General features: G+C 40.6%; 1 protein-coding gene across 1 annotated transcript in view; it reads left to right on the plus strand.

The window, feature by feature from the left end:
• DENND2A (DENN domain containing 2A) overlaps window positions 1-12,455 on the plus strand; it is a 104,109-nt gene extending 91,654 nt beyond the window's left edge. Inside the window, 8 exon segments of the mRNA XM_074267740.1 lie at window positions 3,226-3,403; window positions 5,030-5,071; window positions 5,924-6,041; window positions 7,420-7,474; window positions 7,476-7,579; window positions 7,582-7,665; window positions 10,154-10,240; window positions 12,339-12,455. Of these exon segments, the coding sequence (XP_074123841.1) occupies window positions 3,226-3,403; window positions 5,030-5,071; window positions 5,924-6,041; window positions 7,420-7,474; window positions 7,476-7,579; window positions 7,582-7,665; window positions 10,154-10,240; window positions 12,339-12,370 (700 nt within the window). The 3' untranslated portion in view covers window positions 12,371-12,455.
• Window positions 12,456-19,526: the final 7,071 nt, after the last annotated feature.

The following is a 19,526-nucleotide window of genomic DNA, read 5'->3' on the forward strand; positions in this document are numbered from 1 at the left end:
GCACACCATGGTGTTAATTAAATGGCCAGATACTCCAGCTCTAGGAGGTATTTTAGAACTCCAATAAGTATTGAGGAACATAGATATTTGTGAAAACTGGGAACTGGGGAGGTTAGATGATCCAGGCAGGAAATAACTCAACAAGATTTAATTTGGAAAAATGTAATCCAATATCTCTGGGAGGTGAAGGAGCTAGAGGAGAAGGGAGAAAGAATCTCCTACGTCAGGCTTTTTTTCCTTCTTCATCTTTAACAGAAGAATATTTTCCAAGGCAATCAAGGAGGAACAAAATTATACCAATGGTGCCATAGATTGATAGCATAGAAACAAGACTGACAAGCTCAGTGGAATTCCCAGAGGTTCCTAAGTTTAAAATTAATATCAGATAAAGTATATGTGTGTGTGTATATATGTATATATATATACACATATGTATATATACACACACATGTACATATTTAAATATATGCTATATATTTTATATAATATATTTAGTTATAAATATATATAATATATACTATATTATATATAAAGATCTATATTGCTGCTAGACATTGAAAGGATTACCAAAAGATTTTTTAAAAGTGAAATGTAGCTCCTGATTTTGAGAAGTCTACTGATAATATTTGTATTCATATCTTTTCTAATGGCAGACCTGCAGAAGGCAAACCTTCCAAATGCTTCCCATTGTCCATGATGGTTGAGTTGAAAGGATATGTGTGTGATTCAATACATACAAATCCATCTCTCTTCCTCCCTCTCCCCCTGGCACGCCCTCCCTCCTGTTAGAAGAAAAAAAGGGAAAAAAAAAACTCAATGTAAAAGGACCATAGAGATCATCTTGGAGAGAGGATGCAGGATGGTGAGATGGAAAGAGGCTCCAATTTAAATCACAGAACCCGAGGTGGAAGCTCAGTTTGTACTGGCCATTGTTTACCAATCCGTCCTCTACCCCTCAAAAACAAATTTGCTTGCACAATACACTTTTAGGTGTAGACTATACTTTTATCCATCAATTTTCTAAGTCTATATAATAAGCAAAACAATTAGTCAAGCGTGATTTATTGTATTTGCTGATTTTTTGAGGTGTAAATGCTTATGCTAAAAATTTAACAATGGGCTCTCTTGAGCTTGCTCCAGTAAACCCCTGACTCTGGCTCTTACCATCTGGGTGTTCTTCAACAAGTCACAACCACCATGGATGTTAGTCTGCTGATGTATATATTGAAGGAGGTTGGGCCAAACATGTCCATATTTATGACTTGGTAAAATCATCAATCTTAAGAAGTATTAAATCCCTTGTGTAGTCTATTTTCTCTCATTCTCTCAGACTCAAAAGATCTTATTTTTTTATGTCTTAGAAGGTCTTATTCAATCGATCTTCGTTTAGACCTTCCTTCCAGATGGGTCTATTCCAATTCTAAGTGAAGCTAGTATTTAAGTAGTGCTTTAGGAGATAAGAATCCACCAACTAAAAATATTTTTATTTTAATGTAAATCAGGAGGATTCTCCCCTACCTCCACTGACCTTAAACTTAAGAAATCCCAATACTGTAATCCTGAACCCAGCTATCGAGAATGAGCAATTCTGCAACCTTGTCTTTCTCAAATGTAGCCAAGAACCAGAAAGAAAACAAAAAAGATCCCAAATATCAACCACAGTCCATTGTCATTTATGTGGCAATCACTCTACATATAGCACCTGGCCTCAAGGAATTAACAATATAATAGGGGAAGACAACATATAAAAGGAACATGAAAAGGGTAGAATGTGGAATTAAATAACAGCCTATAAATATAAATAAATAATAAATAAGCAATATGTATGATATAAAATAAATAATATATAGATAAGTAATTGATGGAAGAGTAATGAATACATAGTACATAAATAATAAAAGTACCCAGAGAGAGTAAGTCCTGCAGCCAGGTGGAAAAAGATGAGGTGCACTGTCTGAAAATACTGAGAATTTTTCAGAGTTGAGGTCATTTGCAGGATGATGAGTTAGTGGAGATTACAAAATCCAGGAGAGCAATCACTTGGGAAAATGAACCAATCAGTGTTGAAGCAAGTTTGGCTCTCCCAATAGTTGAGAAAATGGAGTTGAGGACCATGAGTATGGAACATTGCATCTGTTGTCATACAAAGTTGCTAAGTTGTTTGGTTATGCTGAATGAGTTTTTTTTCTCCTCTTTAGTTTTTGTTATAAGGAATGGCTCACTGGTATGAGGAGCAGGGACAGATATATTCAGAATTAAAGACAATGTTGAAACAAAGACATCAATAAAAATAAGATTCACAAAATTGCACAGTCTAGAATTCATGAACATTATTTATGAGACAATTCTTTACTCAAAAATCTATCTTCTTTTACATATAGGTTTAATGGCGTTTTTATTTTGTTTCTAAACCTACAACATACCAGCAATAGTAAATGAGACAGGAAAGGAAGGGCTGAGTACAAGTACCCGTTGATAATAAAGAAAAATTATCTCTAGTGACCTAACAGATTATAAAATTCAGACAATAAGGTCTCAAAAGCACAGCACAGTCTGAGACACACTGAATAATTCAATAGACCCTCAACGGATTTTACAAAACTGAGCAGTAATTGATGTTCCTAACTCTTTAAGAAAATAATTAAATTCTAGTTAGTGTAATCTGACCTGAAGGAGCAGATGAGTATATCATATTTTGGGAAACTTTTTTTTCCAAAATAATGAAAGAAAAAAAAAATAGCTTGGGTAGTTAGAGGGATAAACCAAGACTCTCTAGAAAATTCAGCTTTCTTAAATAACCTCTGTGGAACTAAGAAGTTTGGAAATAATCTCATAAAACAGAAAAATTAGTAAATGATTATTCACATTTGAGCAGGAGCCCAGTTTCTACCATGAGCTAATTCTAAATATCATAATTATAAATATATATGCATATATTGGATTTAACATACATTTCTACCATGTTTAGCATATATTGGATTACTTGTCATCTAAGGAAGGGGAGGAGGGGGGAATTGGAGTACAAGGTTTGGTGAGGGTCAACGTTGAAAAATTATCCAAGCACGTGTTTTGTAAATAAGAAGCTTTAATTAAGGAATATTGCTCTCACGATTTCCTCAGGGCTCCCCCCCCCCCCGAGCCCAAGGAGGCCCTCCCCGCACTGAGGCTCTCCTCCTCTGTTCCCTGTTCTGAAATAACCTTCTTTGCTCTCTGGCCCGCCCCCAGTACGCTCTCCAAGTGCTGCCACGCCATGGTGGCCCTCATCTACCCCTTCACCTGGCAGCACACCTACATCCCGGTGCTGCCGCCCTCCATGATCGACATCGTGTGCTCGCCCACGCCCTTCCTCATCGGGCTGCTCTCCAGCTCGCTGCCTCTGCTCAAGGAGCTGCCCTTGGAAGAGGTGAGTTCCCAGGTGTGGGAGCGCAGGATTGAGGGAAGCCCGTGCTCGGCCTCCGCGTCCTGCCTTCATGTTAATGTCTCCCCTGTTGTAGAGCCCACTTGTGGGGTGCCCGTAATAGAGGTGCCTTTGGGGGATGGAACGCGTAACCGGTTACAAGGAGCTGCCATTCACTGCTGTCCATCCATGGTGAACAGCCACAAGGCCTTCTGTCCGTGCTAGAGGTGTGCCCACCGACCAGGGCTGTATTTTGCAGATTGAGCTGTTTCTTCTCAGTTCAAAGGAAGACCCTCCCAAACCCTTCCTGTTCCTTAGCTCCCAACTCCCAGGCCTAAGACAATTAGAGAACAACAAGGACGCTTTCAGGTTACAACTGATAACATGGTCACTTTTTTCAGTGGGCCTCTTTCAGAGAAGTGCTTTTAGAAATTTTAAAAACGTAAGCCACCTTTAAGTTCCTGTTGTTTCGTAGCCTTGTCAGCAGAGTGGGAAGATAATAGTCCGCATTTCCAAATTACGTGAAATGATTTTCTTTGCCCCTTTTTGTTTCTGGGCTGGCTAGTTATCAAACAAGCCTAGGAATGGGGGAGATTGGGAAACACTGGGGATTCCATCACACAGTTTGGTCCCGTTGTACCTCTAGAGATTATTAGGGGGAAAAATTTCCTACACGTTCTAAACAAAGGCATTGACACAGTTCTTAAATATCTCTTCATCCTTCCCCAGGACTATTCAGGGGCCGACCTTGGAAACCCCCCTTGGAAACCCCTAGCCAAATGCTTCTTGGAACTCAAACCAAATGTGAATTATCCATCAGGTCTGGGGCTAGAAGAATGCTGTCCTTTTAGTCTTTGAGGATGGCCAGAGAAGCAGGGAGGACCATCAAGTCTAGCTTTTAAGTTTGTGCCTCTATGGCCAAGGTTAGCGCCTACTTTTCCTGAACAACTTGCCGTATTCAGCATTGGCTCTTTCTCCAAAGTAGAAATCGGTTCAGGGCTCTCTTGAGATGGATCAGCATCGAAGGAAGCCGCTCCAAAGAATTTCTAGCCTGGTCCAAAATGCTAAGGCAGGAGGTGCTGGTTCCTAAGGGAGGTGGAGAAAAGCATAGAGAACTGAGTTACAACTGGAAGTCTACCAAGTGCTGCTCGAGAACCCTGGGGTCTTCTTCCTCCCCGTGCTCCCACGCTTAGCCCACTGGGAAGCCGGGACCCCAACCCTCTCTCAGGTGTCACTGGCCTGGGCCAGCGAGATGTCGCTCGAAGGGCAAAGGTGTGTGTTACTGTGCAGGTGGAGGGAGGGGTCCGTGTAAGGGAGAACACTTATAGATCCGTTGTCTTTTGTCCTGTGGCGGTAACCAGAGCTGAAGTGAGCTGAGAAATGCTTAGGAAAAGCTGGCCAAGGCCAGTGTGAACAGCCCGGTCTGTGGCGTCTCTCTGTGTCCCAGCTTGTTGGCCCACGGTTGAATTAAAGCACTTGAGGATGACCCAGCAGAGCTTTCCCCTGTCATTAGTGGTGGCCCTGCAGCCACAGCAAGTGCCCTCCTGCCTTCAGGCCTCCGCTCTGGCTCCAGGAGGCCATTCCTGCAGCTCCGGCAACAGATAACGGCCCTTTCTCTCTCCCATCCCTCAGGTCCTTGTGGTAGACCTTGTAAACAATCGTTTCCTCAGACAGGTAAGAGGATCCGCTGCTCTGCGGCCATGTACTTTGTTTTTGGGACACTTTCTAGCTGTGGAAGCGTTTCTGGGTTAGGGAGCAGGGGAGGGCAGAGGAGGGGCAAGCCGTCTCCCTTGTACGTGCCAGTTTTGAGAATGACCAAAGAGAGCAGGACAAAAGTAGAAATGCTGTGGAGGAGTTTAATTACTGTGTGTTTATAACTAAATCATTTTTATTAAATAATATAGTATATGTATCTAAATATTAATGTTGTTTTATTTTATATATTATATAATAATACATATTTATAGTTTTTTCAAGTATTACAAAGTGCTTTCCGCACCACAATCTTGTGTGATCATTTCATTTATTTATTTATTTGATGTATTATAACTAAAATCTAAACTCTGGCCAATTTTGAAATTATCTGACTAATAATCTTAAGACAGAAAAAACTTGGCTCACATCAAAACTTGCAAAGAATAGAGAATTTCTTAAAAACCAAGTGGGCGTACCACGATGTCATCCGTGAATTTGAAATTCCCACTGTAATAGATGTGCTCCCTTTTGCTGACAGCCAGCAGTGCAAATTTGTTTCATCTTCCAAAATGTAACATTTGTACTCCCTTCCCTTTCCTTCTCCCAGAGATCAGGTTAAGTTCCGGGTACCTGTTGCTCAATTAAATCCCTAAGGCCTCTTCAGAGGCCTCCCCAGGATGTGGCTAGTCATCCCGATGCCGATCCCCTGATTCACACTGGCTGAGCTCGGGGCGTGCCAGACCGGCCCTGGGCCTTGGCCAGGGCCCATCCCCGTGAGCTGGGGCAGGGCGCTGCCGCATCTCTGCTCATGGCTGCTCTTCTGCTTTGTAGATGGAAGATGAGGATTCCATCCTGCCCCGAAAGCTACAGGTAGCGCTGGAACACATCCTGGAGCAGAGGAATGACTTGGCTAGTGACCAAGATGAGGGTCCTTTAGACTGTAAATATGGTAAATGCTCAAGTTTCACCTAAATTGTGCCTGCTGCCAATCGTTTCCCTTCTTTCACTGTGCCTCTCGGCTCCGTCAGTAAATAGAAGAAGCAAGGGGGATGTGCCCCAGAGAAGGCTGCCGTTCACCCCGACAACTTGGAAATGGGACAAAATAGACAGGGGAGAAGAAATGCTCAGAGCTTAGCTTCTCGTGGAGTCCTAGGAGTTACAGCTGGAGAGGATCCTAGAGCTCTTCCGATGGAGCTGCAGCTCTAACCTGGGGTCGTCCTAGACCCAAGGGATCGGGGGAGAAGAGAAACAATTACATTTTTATTTCAGTCTACTCGGTTTCCTTTGCAGTCCTACGTATCTTATTTGGTGCATTTAAAACCATTATTCTGAAAGGGAATCCTGTTTCTTTCTCTCTCTCTCTCTCTCTCTCTCTCTCTCTCTCTCTCTCTCTCTCTCTCTCTCTCTCTCTCTCTCTCTCTCTCTCTCTCTCTCTCTCTCTCTCTCTCTCTCTCTCTCTCTCTCTCTCTCTCTCTCTCTCTCTCTCTCTCTCTCTGTCTCTCCCCTCTCTGTCTCTCTCTCTCCCTCTCTGTCTGTCTCTCTCTCTGTTTCTCCCCTCTCTGTCTCTCTCTCTATTTCTCCTCTCTCTCTCTCTCTCTCTCTCTCTCTCTCTCTCTCTCTCTCTCTCTCTCTCTCTCTTTCTCTCTTTCTCTCTCTCTCTCTCTCTCTCTCTCTCTCTCTCTCTCTCTCTCTCTCTCTCTCTCTCCCCTTCTCTGTCTCTCTCTCCCCTCTCTGTCTGTCTCTCTTTCTGTTTCTCCCCTCTCTGTCTCTCTCTCTATTTCTCCCTCTCTGTCTCTCTCTCTGTTTCTCCCCTCTCTGTCTCTTTGTCTCTGTCTCTCTCCCTCTCTGCCCCCCCCAAAGAATTCCTGCCCTTCCCCTTCATATGAGCCAACTGGGCCCTGGAAGGCTGAAGTGTCTTGGCTACTTTGCCCAAGTGTGACACAAGCTCAGGGTCTCAGGCGAGGTTGTGGGGTCTTTCCAACTTCAGGCACCGAGCGGACCCTGGACCTGTGATTCCACGGCTGTAAGCAGGGCAGTTCCTTCTGCTAATACAAAGCCGTGTGTTCTTGGCTGCGATGGGATGTTCTTTTCCTCCAGGGCACAAAGCCAGTCTCTCCGGTTCTCTGTCCCCTGTGACAGACTGTGGGCCACCTATGGACCTCCTTCCCATCCTTCCATTCATTCCCTGGCTCCAAGGTCAGTGCCCTGCAACTAAGCTGTGCAGGGAACCCGGTGGCAAGGCTGGCACCGGCCCGAGATGGCCAGGCCTGCCCGAGTCTGCATTTGTCCCAGGCCTCACCCCCCTCTGTCCTGCCTCTCCCCCACAGGCCCGGAGTTCAGCCCCCTGAACGAGGTGGTGTCCGAAGCCTTCGTGCGGTTTTTTGGAAGTCGTGGGCCACTATTCCCTGTTCCTGACCCCCAACGAGAAGGAGGAGAGGACCTTGCAGCGGGAGGCTTTCCAGCGGAAAGCTGTCTCTTCCAAGAGTCTGGGCGCTTCCTGGAGGTCTTCATGGAGACCCAGACGTTCCGGGGCTTCGTCCAGGAGCGGGAACTCCGGAAGCAGGAGGCCAAGGGTCAGGATAACCTGGACCTGGGGGAGGCGGGAGAGGAAAAGGAAGGGGAGGGAGGCCCGAGATAGAGTCAGGAGCCTGTGAGGGTCTGTCTGAGGTGGGGAGGAGGAAGAGGAGCACTAATTCTTCTCTGGAAAGCTTTAAATTCACCCCATTAATTACTAATTAAATAGGGGAAACTGCTGCTGGATGGCCTTTCACAGGTCTGACCAAAGCTCAGAGGTCCTCAAACCATGGGGGCGGGGAGGGAGTGTATTGTCATCCCCGCTTTATGGATAAAGAAATTGGCTCTGGGGATGAGTTAACGGTGCCTTTAGACTACGTGTTCTTTCCCTAACTTTTCATTTTACAGATAAGGAAATGGGTCTAGAGAGGTGAGCTGATTTGCTAAAAGTTAACTATCATAATAAAAACTATAAGACAACTTGAATTCGCACTCCAGTCCCCTGAAGAGAACCAGATTTAGCCCCAAAGCCTCTTGTTTTAGGAAATTATCCCTCTAAAGCACCCTCTAAAATCTATAAAGAAATAAGGGAGGAGGGATGGGTAGAAGGGGAAGCAAAGGGGGAGGGAGGAAGGCAAGGGAGGGATCCTCTGGAGAGAATATCCTCCTGTTTTTTTCCTCTCCCACCCAAAGCCCTGTTTAGACTTTTAGGCCAGCAGTGTCAGCGTAGGGTCTTGTAGATGATGTCTCATATTCAGTGCTTGAGGAGTAATCGTTCAGAGATTTGGTTTCTGTCATTTCAACCTCAGTGCCAACCCCAAGGAAGCTCACCCAGGCTCCTAGTTAGAGAATCCGAGGGCCGATCCTCAGAAGACAAGGTGCAGGTGAAATAGTGGCCCATCGGATATTCCCAAATCTCTGTACAGATCAACATACAAGGTAGCACACGTTAGGAAATTTTGGCATAAAAACTCGGATTTTTCTCAAAACAGATTTAAATCGTACCCACTGTGAAAAAAGAATTGTACTAGATATTCTGAAAGGTGCAGTTATAGACCCAACTTCTGGAGACTGAGGCCCGGTTCCGAAAACTGGGCGAGAAAAACAAATAGCTGTAAATCCTGTTTACTTAAAAGCACAAAGATATTTAAGGAAGAGTTAGATTATTAAAGAAGTCTTAATTCTTTAAAAGGGTTATTTTAAAGTAGATCTCCACTAGTACATAGAAGTATTTGTGTAAGACAGACTTACACATTAATCACACCCCCAACAGGTATGTTTCATTTGTACACATAGCCCACCACCTCTCTGAGGAAGAGTGAGATTTATCTCATTACTGATCCTATGACATCAACAGTCATTGCACTGACCAAGTTCTGCTGTTTTTAGTACTTTTCTTTACATTATTGTGATTATTGTATGCATTGCTCTTTAATGTTGTTCTACATAAATTCAAACAAATCTTTCCAAGTTTTTTTTTAAATTCTTCCTATTTGTCTTTTCTCCTCAATAATGTCGCATTACATGAATGAAGCACAATTTGTTGTGCTGTTCTCCAATCAATGGGCACCCACTTTGTTTCTAGTTGTTTTGTTTTATTTTATTGCTACCACAAAAAATGCTTCTGAATATTTGGGTATATATTGAAGGATATGTCTCCTTGGGGATCTACTCTCCTTGAGAAAAGGGGTTACTTTTTTTACATAGCTCCAAATGGCTTCCCTAAATGATTGGACCAATTTACAATTCCACCAATGATGCATTAGTGTGCCTGCCTTTCTACAACTTCTCCAAAATTGTTTCCATCTTTTATCACTTTTAAGGCACAGAACTTAATGCTAAAATGGTAGTTACGGCATATTGATGATCACCCAAAAATGGGAATAGAATATCTCTGAAAGGATAAATGTGCCCAAATGAGAAAATTAGGTTAAATGTATAAAATGAAATTTTAAATTATTTAGCTGTGACATGGGCTCCAAAGAAGAAATATGAGAATGAACTTCCCCCTCCCTTCTTTACAAAGATGGGGGGTGGGAAGGTCTATGGATGTGGAATACTTCATATACCGCCAGACTTGATTGATATATTGGTTAGTTTTGTTTTTCTTTTTCCCTTTGTTTTTTATTCTTTGTTATAAAAGGATGACTTGCTGGGTGAGGAAGGGAGGAGGAATGTATTGGAAAATTAAGGTAATGTAAAATCAAAAGATATCAATTAAAAATTGAATAAGAATAGAATTACCCCCACCTCTTTGCAGAGGGATGAAGTCCACAACTGTTTTACAATGCACATATTTTCAGACTTTTTTGCTATATCAATCAGTTATGCTGATTTTTTTTCCTTCTTTTTCTGTCTAAAAAAAATACCATTTCTTTGGTAGGGTGGTTCTGTGGGTGGGAGAGGTGAGAAGGAATATTAGAGAAAATTGTGGTGATATAAAAACAAAATACATTAATAAAAATTTATTTAAAAAAAATAAAATAAAATTAGGCATTTAGAAGTGTCTGGAAGACAACTAAAAAGGCTTATTTCTGTTTCCAACAGGTCTGTTTGAGATCCGAGCACAGGAGTACCTGGAGACACTCCCCAGTGGTGAACAAAGTGGTGTCAATAAGTTTTTAAAAGGACTAGGTAAGGAATAGGGGGCCACCTTTTCCCCTTGCTAAATTTTTTCTTTGAAATTTTTTACTGAAGAATCCTACTTGGCTAGCTCCCACTAATCCCTAACAGCTTAGATCTAGATTTGGAGTTTTCATCCCTCTGGACAATTTATGCCTTGAAATGTTCCTTGTTGATATAATCTTACCTTTTCTTTTTGTCACAAACTTATTTGTTAAACTAAATCCTTGTGTACTAAGCCATTTGGGAAAAAAAAAAGTTAGTAGTAGTGAATCACATTTCTATAGCACTTCCATGGAGTTCACAAAGAGATTTCCTCATAACAACCCTATGTTGAAAGTAGTGAAAGAACTTTTGTATCCATTTTACTGATGAATAAACGATTAAGTGATTTGCTCATACTAGTAAATATAGAAAACCAAGATTCAAACCTGGGACTCATAACTCCAAGTCTAGTATTTTTTCTGCTATGTCATAGGTTTTGCACCTGGTAAATTTTGTGCTTATTGCTAATTGTCTCCATAGATACGACCTAAAAAGGAGGGAGGGAGCCAGTGGAAAGATGGACATGATGAGAGAGAAGGTTAATCAGCAAGGGAAGATGATTTAAAATGTACTAGAAAGTAAAAACATGCACATATATATTTTTATGTATATGTATATATATGTGTACATACAGACATAAATACATACACATATAAATACATGCACATAGATATATTAGAGAGCTGCAGTTTCTTTATTATGTCCAAGGTATACCAAAAGGTTTAGTATATGTTTAACTCGCTAAAAAAAAAAAGAGATAAAGTAACACCAAAAATAATTAGGCGGAGTGTACACATGTCCCACCAAGGGAATATGTGTCAAAAACAAGGGACCTATATAGAGAGACAATGAGTTGAAATATCAAACTGTTCTTACATGAACTGATGTTAAGTGAAATGAGCAGAACCAGGAGAGCATTGTACACGGCAATAAGACGACTACATGAGGATCAATTCTGATCGACGTGGCTCTCTTTAACAATGATTCAGGCCAGTTCCAATGTCTTGTGATGAAGAGAGCCATCTGTATCCAGAGAGAGAACTGTGAGAACTGAGTGTGGATCAAAATATAGCATTTTCATTATTTTTGTTGTTATTTGCTTAAATTATGTTTTTTCTCATTTTTTTTCTTTTTGATCTGATTTTTCTTGTACAACAAGATAATTGTATAAATACATATGCCTATATTGGATTTACATATATGTTAACATATATTGGATTACTTGTTATCTAGGGGAATAGGTGGGAGAAATGGGGGAAATTGGAACACAAGGTTTTGCAAGGACCGAATCATAAAAAATTGTCTTTGCATATGTCTTAGAAATAAAAAGTTTCAATAAAAGTTTTTTTCAAAAGAAATACCAAACTGTTCTGCCTAATGCAAGAGAAAATGCCGTGGAAATTTCCAGGGTTTAGAACTTAACTGTATCCTTGGAATTTCTAGTGCCTTTCATTCCTTAGGGATGGCATCCACTGAATGCCCCTTTTGTCAGTATTTCGGGAGCAGTCTGCTGACAGTTCTTCAGGTCTGAGTCATCTACCAGAGAAACAGGGGAAGAGGACTTGTGAAAGGAAGGGGAGAGAAACTCCCTTGTGGGGAGACAGATGGTAAACTCGGGAGCTACATTCATTTGGATACCTTAAAATCCTGTTTGTACTCCATGAGAGCACAAAGATGTCGTTTTAATCTAGGGGAAGCTAGGTGGCAAGCGGACAGAGTGCCAGGCCTGCATTCAGGAAAACCTGAATTGAAATACAGAATCCAAGATGCAAGTCACTTAATTTCTGTCTACCTCAGTTTCCTCAACTGTAAAATGGAGATAATAGTAACAACATTTGCCTCCTAGGATTATTGTAAGGATCAAATGAGATGCTATTTGTGCCTGGAACATAGTAAGTGCTTGATAATCAATAAATAGATTTATATTGACTGAGGAGCCCAGAACTCGAAAGCCTGCTCCATAGGGCCCATTTGATGGCAGTTAGAGGGATTGGGAAACAAGAAATGATTGTCAGTCAACTCTTTTCTGTGGATGATTCAGTGTTGCCTTATTTTCTCTTTACAGGAAATAAAATGAAGTTTCTCCACAAGAAATAAGCCTTGACACAGCTATCAAATGACTTTATGACTCAGCCAAAAAAAAAAAAAGAAAAGAAAAAGAGAGAGAATCTCACCTGTGCCACTATGTGTTTTGAAAACTATCCCTGTGGGCTCTTCTGAAGGGGGTGAAATCGTGGGAGAAATGGAACATGTCCCAGGTCCCAGATGAAATCTCTCTCAAAGCAAGAGAGAGGGACATAACCTAGCCAGCCCTGGCTTCTTCCGTCCCTGCACTGGAAAAGGACCTTGGGATCCAGCACGTCACTGACATTCAAGTGGATTTTTTTATACATATATATCTTAGATATTAAAAAAAGGAAAAAAATATGGGTTTTCTTTTTCCTTTCTTCTGAGGTTAGGAACAAATCTTTAGCTGTTAACACCCCCATTACTTACAGCTTCCAGAGCTGATGAAAAGATGCCGGCTGATGGGAGGGGGTGATTATTCAGTGCCCACGTATATGGCCCTTGCCAGGTGCCACGGGCTTTCCTCTCCATATCCCAGAGCAACAGTTGGTGCGGGATTGTCCCGCTTGACGGGTTCTCTGCTATTCAGACTGTCATTGTCAGCAGAATTTATAAAGGAAAGGACCTTAGAGATCATTTATTTCCTCCAGCTCTGTCATTACAAGGATTCTGGTCCTTTGAGATGAAAGTACTTGCCCAAGGCCACACAAATAGTAAATGACAGACCCAGGATTCAAACCAAGGTTGGTCTTCTCTACAAATCCACTGGGCCTTCCATGGCACCAGAGCACCAAGGCCACACAGGGAGTTCATGTTCAGAGCTAAATTCAGACCCAGTTTCCTTAGCTCTGAAATGAAGGGACATTCGATTATACCGTGGTACCTCTAAAAGGACATTAAAGGGGTTGGACAGGGGTTCAAAGGATGTTTCTCTAGATGGGACAATGTGATAGGAAAGGAGGGATATTCAGTGGTAAAGATAGTCAAGGGGGATGAAAAGTAGGCGATATAAAATCCTTATTGAGCCCCTGACGCCCTTCAGAGCAATATTGTGAGATGGTGTGAGTCTTTAGAGGCACCGTGTTACAGTGGATTGGGCGCTGGACTTAAAAGCCAGAAGACTTGGGTTCACATCTTTCAGCATAGATTTAGACAGACACAGATTGATTGATAGATAGAGAGAGAGATGGATAGATAGAGAGAGAGATAGATATTAACTTAATGATCTTGGGTAAGCAATTTATCTTTGTGCCTCAGTTTCCTCATCTGTCAAATGAGATATTTGGATTCAATGGTCCCTAAACTTCCTTCCAGCTTTAATTTTATGATCCTATGAACCCATGTTGAAATAGAATTAAAAGCTATTCCCATCTTTAAGCAGGTGAGAGGCATAAATGGGTAATAAGAATTTTATTTCTTGCAATGGGGCTGGCCCCTCAGTTTAATCCAGGCCTATCGATGTTATCACCTAGTGGTCCCAGTGAATTATGACACATACTTCATTCCTGATTTTCAGAATAGATACGCCAACGATGGCCCTTTTGTAGATCCCTTTAGTTTTTAAGGATATAATAATAACCACTCAAGCATGTCTCTGATTTTCAGCAGGGTAGAAAGTGTCAAGAGAAGAACTCCACGGCAAACTTCTACTTTCAACATTAAAGGAGGGGACTTTATGTGAAATTAGCTTGAAGGCCCAAATTTAGCCTTCTGATGCTGCCTGAAATCTGTTGAGAGCACTGGGCCACACCCCGGTCATAGCACAGTATTGATACTTAGATACCTGGAGGATGGATGATTTTATTAGTGGGAGGGCTCTCATCCCTGGCATAGATGAGAACTCTGCAGACAGCATCCATGAGCCGTTGTGTCTAAAAACCTTTATCACAGTGCAACCGAAGTGGTCATAAGCCCTTAGGGAAGTGTCGCAGGGTCTCTGCTTTGGTGGAACCTCCCACACTTTATAATCTGGTAACACAGCCTCCGAGAACCAGAGTCACCTCTGTCCCAAGGTGAGTTACAGCACGCGGCCTAGCCAACTTTTGCTTCCCCACATTTAGTATGTGATACGTCTAACTATCATGATTATGCATATCTGGCTTGAGTCTCCATCCAATCCATCCTCTCAAAGCTGTAGGTCAAATAACAAAACTTGTATTAAGTCAGAATCGCAAAGCACTCTTAAAAGGAAAACCTCCCTTTATGAAAGGACCTCAATCTGCTATAGAGTCCCATCCTGCTGGAGGGAGGCGAGATGCTCCCTGCACAAATCACAACCGTAGGCCGCTTATCTAGAACACGTCTCAGACCTTCATCTCCCAGCATCCAGCTAGAACTTACTATTCTCTTCAGCCTTCACAGCTGCTATTCCTCTCCTCCAAAGCCGCTGTTTGCTGCTGCTCCATGAAGCTGAAGAAGTGACTGGCTGCTACAACAAACTGGGACAATGGGTACTCACCAACTTAGCGGATTAATCACATTTTCACCCACTTTTTCTAAGTCAGGTCCATGCTGACACCCAAAAAATTTCCTAAAGTCAAAATCATTTTGGGTAACCAACCACGTCCACCATCCTCCTCAACAGGAACTCCCCTGAGTTCCTTGGACAGTTATTGATGTTGGGAAATTCCTTTAAACTCCCCTTATGCTCCTGGCAGTGAGCACCAGCACCATGCAGATTACCTCAAGGAGGCAGATAATGACAATGGAGCTGGTAGAAAGAGCCCTTTAATATCCTATGGTAAGACCTACTTACACAGATGTTAGAGAAGTTTAGCACTGCCATAGCCCTACTTCTGCCCCATTTATAGTCAAAGTCTTAGACTGAACATCCTCCTTGGTGAATGGGGAGGATGAAGGGGGAAGGTTCAGATTATTTCTTATATTCTATTTGGAGAAAATAACACACAAGTAAGCAAATACAAATTCTACAAAGGAGTTTGGGGAAGGAGAATAACTGGCACGAGGGGCAGTGGGGTTGAGAAATTATCAAGAAAGTTTTCTCTAAGAACTGAGCCTTAGAGAAAGCTAGAGAGTCTACAAGTAAAATGAATCACAGTCTAAAGCTATGACTGTCTGAGTACCTTCAGACTCTTTCAAAACAGAACCAGACCTGTTTTGGAATCAAAACAGTTGCATTGGGAGGCTCAAGACTTGCACAGCGCTTCCAGGAAAAAAAAAAATTGCCCATCCCAAAAGGCAGCTTACCAAATGCCCTGGCTGTAAACCAGAAGGGATGCATCAGACAAGCGTGGTGCATTTTAGGACTGAGCCACACAGATATCTAATGCAGACCAGAGGGCTGACCTCTGCTGCATTCCCACAAAATCCCTGAATATGGCCACAACTAGACTAAAATGTAATTGGGAAATGTTTAATAAAATAAAAATACAACACAACATAAATAATGTTAGTTTGTGGTTTTCTAAGTCAATATTTGTCCCAAAGGAATCCGGTTCTTTTTGACTTTCATACAGATGTTAAGAACAGAAATATCCATTTCCTATTCAGCATGTACAAGCTTCCTGTAGGGTAACCATCAGCGGGTAGGGATAAAAGCACTTGATGTCCACAAGTTATTCCAAAGACAGCTAAACAAGACTTTTTTTTTATTACTTGGAAAGGTTAGGAAGAATAGATTTTACTCTTATCAATAATCATTAATTAAAACATATGAAATATGTCTTGTAATAGGCACCTTGGAGCAGAACTATGTCCTGATGATATTGGAAAACTATTGTGGAGACTCTCTATTCTAATCTGCTATTGAGGTTGGGGATAGGAACCAAAGAAAAATGGGGGATAGGGCTAGAGGACCAAGGGATAGTGATCCCAAGAGTCCCTACCTAAAAGCAGCTCTCAACCCCTTGGGCAACTGGTAGACGGGGTGTTTTTAAGAGAAAGGATGAGAAGAGGCTGACCCATCCCTCTAGGTTCCTGTACTTATGTGAGCTGGCCGAACATCTTGTTACAATTAAGAAGACTAAAATCTTGAGCTTGATGAATCAGCCAAAAATTATCTGACCAACTCCTACTCTACCCAAAATAGGGACTCGAAGCATGTGATGGTTGTTCAGTCCACACTCCGTGTTACAGTCCAATTCTGTGACTCTATCGGGAGTTTTCTTGGCAAAAGGGGTCTGCCATTTCCTTATGCTCATTTTACAAATGAGGAAACTGAGGTAGAAAGGGTGAAGTGATCTGCTCAGGGTCTCATAGCTAATGGGATTTTAACTCATGCTGGATGCACTGTGTCCCACCTACCTGTCCTGAATCTACGTGTAGGAAGTGCTATTTTCTCTATCCTTCACCACAATCCAGACGGCCAAATAAGCTTCCAAAGGTGGAAGGCAATCAGCTCTAATGGGCGACTCTTTTTTTCTCTCACGGATGGTTTTAATTTTTGAAAATATCCAGAAGTCAATAATAATGAAAGGCAAACAAGCCTGCTGAATAAAACAAGGGAGAAACTCAATCTGCAAACACAGGGCATGGTTATAAAGTCGGGAGACATTTTGCTATGGATGAAGCGATTATACAAGCATTTCCAAAAGAGGAAATCTAGAAATATTCTGCATAACAGCGTCATCATAGAGACACAGAAAAAAATTCCTGTCAGAACTATAGATAGAAGAAAAGTTTATGAGGAAACAAGGGATAAAGAAGATCACAGAAGACAAAGTAGATAATTTTGACGGCATACAATTAAGAAGGATTTGCACAAACAAATCCAATAAAGCTAAGATTCAAAAGGAAGTGGTTATCTGGGGGGAAATCATTGCAGCAAGTTTCTCTGATAAAAGTCTAATTTCTAAGATATATAAGAAAATGATACAAATTTATAAGGATAGGAACTATTCCCTAATTGATAAATGGTCCAAAGATATAAACAAGCAGCTTTCAAGGGAGGAGACCCAGGCCATCTATATCCCTTTGGAAAAAAATCTCCAAATGACTGCTAATTAGAGAAATGAAAATTAAAGCATTTCTGAGACTCTACCTAGCACCCATCAGATTGGCAAAGATGATTAAAAAAAAAGAAGAAGAAGAAGAAGAAAAAGGAATATATATTAGAGAGCTGTGATAAAATAGACAAAATGATGTAATGGGGTTATATAATCATTATCAAAAGCAATGAAGAATTATATATTTATAAAATAAAAAAGAGGTGGAGGGGACAATTAGATGACACAGTAGAGGACCTACCCTGAAGTCAGAAAGACCTGAGTTCAAATCCAGCATAAACATGCACTCCTGGCCAAGTTACTTAACCCCAATTGCCTTGAAAAAGCAAAACAAAACAAGAATTATATCCAAAAGGATTCTAAATAGCTTGCACCTTTGCTAAACTATACCATTTCTAAGTCAATACCTCAAAAAAGATAAAAAACTAGAGAAAAGCTCCTATATGGACATATACAAATATTTATAGCTGCTCTTCTTGTGAGAGTAAAAAAACAAAATAATAAAAACTAAAGATGCCCATCAATTGAGTAATCACTGAATGAGTAGTGGTATATGAATATGAAGGAATACTACTGTCCTGTAAGAAATAAGGAAATAAATTATTTCAAAACATAATAACTAATGCAGATTTAAGAAAAAACAAAAGAACAATTTATAGTATAACATCAATATTTGTTTTTTTTATTTTTCACATTCCAAATTCTTTGCCTCCTTTGCTCCCTCCTTGAGACTGTATCTTATTGATATAGGTTATACATGTGCAATTATGTAAAACATTTCCATATTAGCCATTTTGTACCAAAAGACTTGAGTAAAAGGGAAAAAAGAAAGTAAAAAACAGCATGCTTCAGTCTATATTCATCATCAGTTCTTTCTCTGCAGGCAGTGTGCTTCATTATTATTTCTTTAGGATTTTCTCTTCTCTTTTTTTAATGGGGTGAGGAGAGAAATCGATTTCCAGTATGTTTTTTTTTTAAGAGATTCTACAGATAAAGAATTATGGAATGTTATATGCACTTTCAGATGAAGTCACTGTATTACTAGCTTTATTTGTTTAATTTTCTTATAAAAGAACTCTCATAGAGTTTGTATTGTAATGCAGAACTGAAACATATCAATAAAACTTAAAAAAAAAAAAAAAAAAAAAAAAGACTGTCATTAGAACAAGTACAAGGGCAGATAAGATGTAGTGGATAAAGGACCAGAAGGACCTGAGTTCAAATCCAACCTCAGACACTAGCTATGTGATCCTGGGCAAGTCACTTAAATCTGATTGCCTCAAAAAGAACAAATATAACTTTTGCCATGAGACTACTTTAAAGGAACAATTTCAGTATACAAGCTGGTACATTTATTTTCAAAACAGTAATTCTTGATTATTCACACCTCACTTTCTAGAATTGAAAGCAATGATTTGTGCTGGCAAATGTTTCATAATAGAGTGGAAAGGACACATTTTAAAATTTAATCATCATTCTTTTTTTTTAATTGAAGTTTCTTATTTTCAAAAAATACAAGGATGATTTTTCAACATCGACCCTTGAAAAAGCTTGTGTTCCATTTTCCCTCCCTTCCCCCCAACTCCCCTAGATGGCAAGTAATCCAATATATGTTAAACATGGTAAAAACATATGTTAAATGCAATATAGGCACATATATTTATACAATTATCTTGCTGCATAAGAAAAATCAGATCAAACAGGAAACAAAAATGAGAAAGAAAATGAAATTCAAACAAACCACAACAACAAGATAGTTTTTCTTTTATTATGTTTTATTTTAAAGCATTTACTATGTACCAGGGATGATGTTGGGCCTTGGAGAAACAAACAAATAAAATAATAGAACAAAAATCAGATGAGCTAGCAACCCTTACCTTCTAGAAGCTTATATTCTACTGGGAGAAAATAAATGTACATAGAAAGGCAAATACAAAAATCTATACAGAATTGACTCAAAAAGAAAATAACATAGACACTCAATATAGGTAGAGAAATCTATCTAACCCTGAAGGAAAATAGTAGAGAAATGGGATGTGTAAGGGGAGAAGGTGATAAAAGAGAGGACATATTGGGGGAGGGAGTGGTCAGTAGCAAAACACTTTTGAGGAGGGAAAGGGTATAGAAAATAGGATAAATGGGGAGAAATAGAGTTAGTAAATGTAATTGTAAAAAGAATTTTGAAGCAGGTTTCCCTGATAAGGCTTCATTTCTCAAACATA

This window comes from Sminthopsis crassicaudata, chromosome 5 (genome assembly GCF_048593235.1).
Source record: "Sminthopsis crassicaudata isolate SCR6 chromosome 5, ASM4859323v1, whole genome shotgun sequence".
Lineage (NCBI taxonomy): Eukaryota > Metazoa > Chordata > Mammalia > Dasyuromorphia > Dasyuridae > Sminthopsis > Sminthopsis crassicaudata.